Source organism: Danio rerio, chromosome 24, assembly GCF_052040795.2.
Source record: "Danio rerio strain M-AB ecotype USA chromosome 24, GRCz13ab, whole genome shotgun sequence".
NCBI classification, from domain to species: Eukaryota; Metazoa; Chordata; class Actinopteri; order Cypriniformes; family Danionidae; genus Danio; species Danio rerio.
The window spans coordinates 38,032,501-38,042,500 of record NC_141044.1 but is presented as its reverse complement, the minus strand read 5'-3'; the positions used below and the strand labels follow the sequence as shown (position 1 = coordinate 38,042,500).

At 30.4% G+C, this 10,000-nt stretch overlaps 1 protein-coding gene across 4 annotated transcripts in view; it reads right to left on the bottom strand.

Annotated features, from left to right (window-relative positions):
• Positions 1 to 10,000, bottom strand: part of st18 (ST18 C2H2C-type zinc finger transcription factor) — a 107,274-nt gene that overhangs the window by 31,220 nt on the left and 66,054 nt on the right. For all 4 annotated transcript variants that reach the window (XM_087310081.1, XM_087310083.1, XM_087310082.1 and 1 more), the window contains exons 7-10: positions 8,140 to 8,274; positions 5,739 to 5,829; positions 3,718 to 3,810; positions 333 to 532 (exon numbers count right to left, since the gene is read on the bottom strand). In XM_087310081.1, the coding sequence (XP_087166207.1) occupies positions 333 to 532; positions 3,718 to 3,810; positions 5,739 to 5,829; positions 8,140 to 8,274 (519 nt within the window). The remainder of the gene's footprint in view (positions 1 to 332; positions 533 to 3,717; positions 3,811 to 5,738; positions 5,830 to 8,139; positions 8,275 to 10,000) is intronic.

Sequence of the window (10,000 nt, the reverse complement as noted above, 5' to 3'; positions counted from 1 at the left end):
AATGTTATAATTTATTAAACTATTAACATATACACCACATACTGAATGTAAATATCAACATGGTTCGTATTTAGTTTAATGTTCCTATTAAAGTGAATGGTGAATTCATGTGCACAGCTATCTAACATGAGGCAAGAGTGTTGCTATGTGGTTGGTAGGTTGTTGATTATTGGTTCAAATCAAGTTGCTTCATAGAATGGATTGCATGTTGTGTTAAAAAGTGACTCTACATCTACTGCTTGAAGTTATAAGAAAACAACTTCATTTTTTTTTAAACAGTAATGTCAGTGCATGCTGGTTAACCTTTGATTTGAAACAAAATAGACACTCACAGTCAGGAAAGTGTGAAGATTCGTGACTCTGCTCGGATGCCATCTGAGCCTGCTTGCCAAAGACCTGGGCGTCAAAACTGGCGTAGTCGAAGTGGCCTTTATTGAACTTGTCTATGTCTTTGGCCATGCTGGCCTGCAGCGCTGCCATAGGATGTGCAAATCTGTATGTGAAGTCAAATTTCTTCATGTTTCCTAAAGGTCTGAATGAAAAAAGGAGCTCTGTTAATCTTAGATGTCTTAAATATTACAAAGCATCATACAGACTTTTTAAGATGAGACACTATGGGCAAAAAAAAAAAAAAATTCCATGTCAGTTTTGAGATTTTGGCCTTTTTGCCTCTTCATGAAGTGTTTATTTGTTTAGTCTACAGTTTAACAATTTACAGTGGGGATGCATCAGTGTACTGGTCACCGATATTTATCAACCAATACAGAATTCATTTAAAGCTATCTGTATATTGGCAGTAATATGACGCACAAAAGTATCAGCCACCGATATTTATCAACCGATATTGGATTATTTTGAAGATATCGGTATATTGCCAATAATTATATGCACCAATGTATCAGCTGCGGATATTTATCAACTGATTTTAAATTAATTGAAAGATTTCTGTATATCTACAATAATATAATGCACTCATATATCAGCCACCGATATTTATCGGCTGATGTGGAATTAATTTAAAGATATCGGTATATTTTCAATATTATAATGCACCGATGTATCAGCCACTAATATTTATAAATTGATTTTGAATTAATTTAAAGATATCAGTATATCTACAATAATACAATACATTGATATATCAGCCACCGATATTTATCGACTGATTAGGAATTAATTTTAAAATATAGGTATATCTACAATAATATAATGCTCCTATTTGTCAGCCACGGATATTTATTAGCTGTTATTGGATTAATTTAACACTATTGATATATCTACAATAATATAATGCACCAATGTATCGGTCATTGATATTTATTGACAAATATTGGATTTATATAATGGTATCGGTATATTCACAATAATACAATACATTGACATATCAGCCACCGATATTTATCGACTGATTAGGAATTAATTTTAAAATATAGGTATATCTACAATAATATAATGCTCCTATTTGTCAGCCACAGATATTTATTAGCTGTTATTGGATTAATTTAACACTATTGATATATCTACAATAATATAATGCACCAATGTATCGGTCATTGATATTTATTGACAAATATTGGATTTATATAATGGTATTGGTATATTCACAATAATACAATACATTGATATATCAGCCATCGATATTTATCGACTGATTAGGAATTAATTTTAAAATATAGGTATATCTACAATAATATAATGCTCCTATGTGTCAGCCACTGATATTTATCAGCTGGTATTGGATTAATTTAACAATATTGATATCAACAATAATATGATGCACCAATGTATCGGTCATTGATATTTATTGACAAATATTGGATTTATATAATGGTATCGGTATATTCACAATAATATGATGCACCAATGTATCTGCCACTGATATTTATTAACCGATATTGGATACATTTGAAAGCTATCAATATATCGGCATAAATCTGACTACTAGGCCAATACTGATGTTTTATTAATTAGGAGGCAACGATTTGCACGTTTCTTGAATTATCCAACATTTTTCTCAAAATGAAATTGTAGAATACTTGCAAAAAAAAAAGCATACGATTTTGTACAGTTTATATGTACAAAATGTGCTGGCACAATACCATTCGTTTGATTGGGATATAACATCTTGGTCAATTAAAGGAACTGACTGCACTTTGGTGAGTCAACATATTTCAGGAGCAGCAAAATGTATATTTTACATATAGCAACAATTAAATAAGACGGAGAAAAAAATCAATGTTTAGTAAAATGAAATAAGATGGAGAAATGGAGAAAAAAATAACTACTACTGTATAATACTGTATGCAATACTGAATGCAATCGAGCAATATTATCCCTAGTTTACAGTATTTTCTGAATTATGGCGTAAAAAAGAGATTTCCAAACATTTGACTGTAATGAGCATTTAAGCAACTTCATCCAATGTTTTTTTTTTTAATAATCTTTTTATTGTTTTTAGCATAAGAAATAATCAATAACATAAACAGAACAACAAACAACATAAAAAAATTAATAAATAAGGGAGGGGGGGGGGGGGAGTTTACAAAGGCCATTTCAAAATACACAAATAGTCAGACACAACATAATACAACATCATCCAGAAAGCATAAGGAAATAAATAGAATTAAATATGAAACAAAATAATTTACAGAGAAATGCATAGGCTCCACAATTTGACTTACTCCAGACTCACTTATAAAGAGTTACAAGTTAGCATTACTGATATAAAACATAATTGGGCTCCAGATTTTTAAAAATGTGTTTAGTTTGTTTGTCTTTCCTCCACGGGCAACACGTAACTTAAGCTCCTAACCCAAATTTCGAACACAGGCACATAATCTGACTTCCAATTTTGTAAAATTATTTTCTTTGCTAATATCACACACAAAGATACTGCCTGTGATATATATTTATCTCCTATTTCTGAGGTGTCTCCGAAAATGCCCAATTTTGGATCTGGTGACAGACTTATCCCGTATACTTCAGATATAAAATTAAAAATGCTCTGCCAAAATGAACTAATTTTATGGCATGACCAGAATGAGTGAGCCAGTGTACCTTCAGAGTTTTTACATTTGTTGCACAATGAGGAAGAATTTGGAAAAATCTTATTTAATTTCACTTTAGAATAATGCAGTCTGTGGACAACTTTAAATTGAATCAGTCTGTGTCTCGTGTCGATAGAGCAATCATGAATTTTGGAAAGATAATCTTCCCATGAATCATCTGATATTACTGTATTTAGCTCATTTTTCCACTCTTTCCTAATTTTGTCAGTGTTTGAATTAACCTCATCCAATAATAAGTTATAGAAAAAAGAGACTGTACCTTTTTCTATTGGGCTGTGTTTTGTTATATTCTCAAGTGTCTGGTGTATGGATATATTTTCAAAACCAGGAACATTTTTCCTAGTAAAATCCCTTATTTGTAAATATCTGTACTTCATCCAATTTTTACCCAATTTCTGTACTAAAAAATGCATGCAAATTAGCATAGATTTACTTAAATAATGCCTCATTTCCAAATTTAAACATAACAGTTTTGAAAAGTTGTTTGTAAATCTCTAACATGTTTGCAGTTCCTGATTGAATCAATCAACTAGAGAAATATACTTCAGCTCTTAATAAATCCCAATTATTTACTCAGAAAAATTTGAGGGTCTTTTCAGAAAGATGATTAATGGACATATCGCTTGACCTCAATTAGACGGTTCATTACCTGGTCATTCTCTCTGCCGTCGGTCTGCATTTTACAGGATCCTCCTGAGGTTTGGAGATCTTTTCAGCGGCTGCGATCGGACAACCCGAGAGACTATAAGAACATAGACACCACAAGAGTGAAGTTAGACTCCATCGGGTTGTTAACTTTATTTTAATTGAATCTGGGTTCATTCAGGAGTAATTGTACAATTAAAAAGAATCCAATAGTTTCTATGCAATAAACATCACATTGTTTTATAGTCTAGTTAAGTGTTGAAACTTTCCTTTTAAGCAAAGATCCGAGTTTTAATTGCAAGAGCATCTCTTTTTTGGGGGGATAAATTAACATATGTGACACTTTAAGGTGGTTTCAATCTGAGCATCTGTCCAAAAGAGAGTAAAGGTGTTTATACAGCAAGAAAGATAACTATATTGATAACTAGTGTCCACATTAAAGCATTATAATCTTCTGGTTATCATAAGTGCATGCATTGAGATGATCCACTGGTAATAAAATAGCATAAAATTGTAATCCAATCTTCACCTGAATACACATAAGAACACAGATGGACAAATTGCTTAGAAACTGGGATGTTTGCTTGTATATGAATGTAGTTTATACAGTATCATTGGAAAATAAGCAGTCTGCTTTCCTTGTCCCTACCTGTAAACTGACATAAAATGTTCTTAAATAAAGGAATCATACTAAAATATGAACCTAATTGTCTATTATGTATAACATAATGTTTTTTATTTTATTGTACAATACCATGTCATCATATGTCATTACCACTTATATTGATAATGTTAAGGACCTCTAAAAATAATAATAATAATAATAATGGAATATAAATCTGTAAATGAATAACACAATCAACTAAAAAAAAAGCTAAAATTTTTGTAAAACCAAATTGATTAAAATGAAAAGAAAAAAAGCTGTTTGGTAATGACACAAAACAAAGATCTCATATTAAAAAATTACACAAACATCTCAAAATTATTATCAATGGTAAAAAAAAATAATATATAAAAAAACAAATAACTTCATACCTAAATATGAACTAAATCTCTAAAAATATGTTTTTTTAAATGCAAAAATATTTTTAAATATATTATCACCAATATTTTTTATTAATTTAATTTTAATGGCACTTAATCAAATAACTTAATTCCATCTTATAAGATAAAATAAAAATGGAATAAAAATATGAGCTTAATTATTTCAAACAAATTTCATTTTTGTAATAAGTAAATAAATAAATATATATATATATATATATATATATATATATATATATATATATATATATATATATATATATACACATATACATATATATATATATATATATATATATATATATATATATATATATATATATATATATATATATATATATATATATATATATAAAAGCATATATATATATTAAATGACCAGATATAAAACATTTGGTAATAACAATAACAAATACAATCTTATATAAGACTGACATAAACATCTCAAAATTTCAATCAAGGGTAAAAATAATAATTAAAAAATGAATAACACCAGACCCCAAAAAATGTAATGCTAAATTAATTTTAATACATACTATCACTAATAATTATTGTTTATTTACTTCCATTTTAATGATGCTTCATGAAACAACTTTGGTGACGTTTGGTAATGACATTTTTGTAAAAAAAATAAAATAAAATAACAGATATAAGCGCTTCGGTAATAACAACAAAAACAACAACAAATAAAATCTGACTTAAGAATCTCAAAATTATAATCAAGGGTAAAAATAATGTTTTATCTAACAAGATAATGCAAAAATTGAATTAAAAAAATCTAAATTAATAACACACCCATATATTTTTGTAATAAATAAATAAATTGTACAAAAATATATTAAATGAATTGAAAATGCAACAATAAAATTCCCTGAAAAATCCAACCGGTTTGACAATGACACAAAACAAAGACAATATGAAAAACAGAAAACGATTAGTGTGCAATTGGCAGATTAATCAGGCTGTTTTCCTCGTCCTCACCTTCTATGCGTGCTACGGTTACTATTAACATGACCTCTTCCTGTACATCCAGGCGTCGGACATTTGAGGACGTTTTCATGCATGGCCAGAACTAAAAGAAACAACACAACAATATAACAGTGAAGCTTCACAGAGAAAACGAGACATTTCCTTAAAGAAAGTTTGCTGAAGCTTGTTTGAAAAGCTTCCCCTTTTCAGTCTGAACCATATTTGTCTCCGTCAAATATGAACATGCATAAACATCACGACTATTTTGATGACCATTTAAGAGGCAGACGCACATTGTTGAAGTCCTATCCCTTAAGTTTTCATAATTAGTTTGGAGGATGTGCTCGTCTATTTAGGCTCCATCCGCGGCTCCTTTGATTCGCAGAAATGCTGCTTGTGGTTTAGGAGTACATGCTTTCATATTGGAGGGAAAAACAGGGGGGAAAAACTTAATTACATTTTCTGTTCCTTTTGTCACATCACTGTTTAATGGCCAATGTTTGTTGTGCTACTCTCAAATGGAGAAAACAGCAAGTCAAAAGTTGCTTCCAGAATACAGTTTTTAATTTGCATACCACTGGAAAATATATAAATAAATCAATCCTCTGTTGTGGTGACGACTGAAAATGTCTTTAAGGAAAAAAACTTTGGAGCTTGGTGCAGCATTATGTGGATAGGTAAAACCTGAAATGCAAATTTTATTTTATTTTTCATGCCGTGATTATAAAGGTTCTATGACAGTCTTATGATTTATTAAATCCACCAGAAACCGCTGTCGACTGACTGACTGACTGACCCACCCTCCTCCTTTTCTAAACCCAACCAATAGTGTTTTAAAAGCACCAATTGACCCGCCCACCCACTTCCCTAAACCCAGCCAATAGTGTTTTAAAAAGCACCAATTGACCCGCCCACCCACTTCCCTAAACCCAACCAATAGTGTTTTAAAAGCACCAATAGACCCGCCCACTCACTTCTCTAAACCCAACCAATAGTGTTTTTAAAAGCACCAATTGACCCGCCCACCCACTTCCCTAAACCCAACCAATAGTGTTTTCAAAAGCACCAATTCACCCGCCCGCCCATTTCCCTAAACCCAACCGATAGTGTTTTAAAAGCACCAATTGACCCGCCCACCCACTTCCCTAAACCCAACCAATACTGTTTTTAAAAGCACCAATTGACCCACCCACCCACTTCCCTAAACCCAACCAATAGTGTTTTAAAAGCACCAATTGACCCGCCCACCCACTTCCCTAAACCCAACCAATAGTGTTTTAAAAGCACCAATTGACCCGCCTACCCACTTCCCTAAACCCAACCAATAGTGTTTTAAAAGCACCAATTGACCCGCCCACCCACTACCCTAAACCCAACCAATACTGTTTTTAAAGCACCAATTGACCCGCCCACCCACTTCCCTAAACACAACCAAGTGTTTTAAAAGCACCAATTAACCCGCCCACCCAATTCCCTAAACCCAACCAATAGTGTTTTCAAAAGCACCAATTGACCCGCCCGCCCATTTCCCTAAACCCAACCGATAGTGTTTTCAAAAACAATTCAGACAAAAAAGTCCTCACCTGATTTTTACCATGTTTTCAGCTTTTACCACATTCTCATTCTGTTATTTACTTGTTTATTATTTATTTTTGGCTTCTGTTTTTGTCTCACCCGCTTTTTGAAACCAGACCCCATCGTTGCGGTCAACTCCTCTTCAAGTCTCAAATCCGTGAACATACATGCCGAGCTACTGGACAAGCTGGTAACAGCGCGAAAGACGTCTACACGAGGTAAGCACGAAAAAGAAGACGTCATACTGCCCTGTAGCATTCTTTTTAAAAACAAAATGCAGCCATTCGTGCTTCTGGCTACATAATATGCCATCTCCAGAAATGTATATAGGGCTACGTTTTCAGAATTAGTTTTCAGAATTATTAAATTACCCAATCAACAACCCAATTAATTACAAAAAATTAGCAACAATAAATGGGATTTTTAATTTAATACTCAAACCATTGAAATTAAATTGTAAAAAAATATTAAATTTAAATTTAATTTAATTTATTTCTTTTTTTAAAGGTTTATTTTAAAATTACTTAGAAAAATGTAACTAAGCTACAATTAAAAAATCCAAACTGTAACAAAATAGCTATTAAATAATACCCCCGTCTGCACAAATGTGAATATAGCAGTGCGTGGTTAGTTAAGCAGTCACCGTGTAATCTTTTATCCCCACTATCTGTACAACTAAACCTTGATCATTAGCACGCCATGAATATTTATGGGCTGAAAATGATCACAGTGTTGTTATGGCTAATTGTATTTGTTCTGTTTGCATTGCGCCGCTGTGAAGGGAGGAAATGTGTGTAATGTCCTCAGGAAGCGATGCGTAACAGGAGCACAGACTCACTCTCTGGGGGCACGCGGACTTTGTGAGGACATCCAGACAGACTCCGGTGATGAGGATAGAGGCCTGTCACGTGACCCGTCCCGTCGCAGCCTGGGGTCGGACATTTGATGTCTTTCTTCTCGGTGCGGGGAGAGTCTAGAACACACGCACACACAAACAGTGAAATTACTGATACCCTCATCTATTATTACTCCAGTAATCGCATCCTCCTTTATTCTTACATCATATAATCCTTTTGTGTGGTTTATGGGAGCAACTTATGTTAAACTGTAAATAAATCAGTAAAGCTTTTTGAGTTATCCTCTCACAGATCATCCATCCTTTGTTAACAAATGACTTTTAGAGACTAAGAATAGACCAAAAACTCTAACTGAGTCTTTAATATTATTGATGTATATTAAATATTGCTCAACTTTTGGGAATACAAAGAGAAAATGTTGGATACAGATATGCTTCAGATAGTACGGTCCCACTTTAAGTATAAATATAAATAAAAAATATAAATACAACATACGTACTGTGTTCATTATGTGTTGCAGAAGATTTCTGAAGCTATTAAGGTGGCATATGAGTATGGTTGGGAAAGGTTTGGTGGTATGGGTAGGTTTAAGGTGGGTTAAGGTCTAAGGGATGGTCAAAAGTGCAATTATAAATGTAATTACAGAAATTAATTACAGATGTAATTACATGCAGGTATTTAGTGAAGTATAAGTACAATGTAAAAACATGTATTTACACAACAATCACATTGTAACGATTTATTCATTTCAGTGTACATATTAGTTAAGGCCACTTCCTATAAAGTGGGACCGATTACATTAATTACACTGGGACACTGTCTAAATATAAAGGTGTTTTATAAATAAATGTATTAATAAATAAATTATTATTATTAATAAATTAAATAAATACATAAATGTATTAATAATAATGAAATAATAATAATTATTAATAAAAAATAATAAAAACAATAAGAATTGTTAGTTACTTTATTTGATTATTATTATTAATAGTTATCGAATAAATACAAATAATCACAATAATAAGGATGATAATAATAATTATATAAATTAATAATAATAATTATGATATAAATTATTATTAAAAATAATAATAACAATAATAATTTATTATCATTATTATTAATTTATATCATTATTATTATCATCTTTATTATAAATTTTTTTATGATTATTAATTTATATCATTATTATTATCATAATTATTATTATTATTATTAATATATTATATATTATTATTATTATTATTATTAATTTATATCATTATTATTATCATCATCATTATTATTAATATTAATATTATATTATTATTTTTATTATTAATTTATATCATATACTATTATCATCCTTAGAATATTATTATTATTATTTTGATTATTATTATTATTATTAGTACTATTATTATTATTATTTTTATTATTATTATCATTCTTAAAGGTAAACAGATCTAAATAAAGCACAAATCTACTATGTATATGGACTATTTATGCCACAACCTTATGTAAAATTATTTGTTTGCAAATTATCATTTGATTTAAAAAATATTTAAAAAGAATTGATTTTTAATGTTCTATATTTAATGATTTAAACCAGAAAAAGTACATAATGAAAAAAGTACTGTTTATGTGTTTTTCAAGAAAATGTTCAATATATTTATCAAAGCTTGTTTAATTATCATAACCATACTAATAACTGCTGCTCAATCGAAACATTTTGCGAAATATGTCATAAAGCCTAGTGTTGAACAAAAATTAAATATGTGCTTACTAAAATAAACTTATAGCATAAAAATTGTGCAAAACATGCTAATATTTTAAGAGGATGCAATACAAACTTAAAAT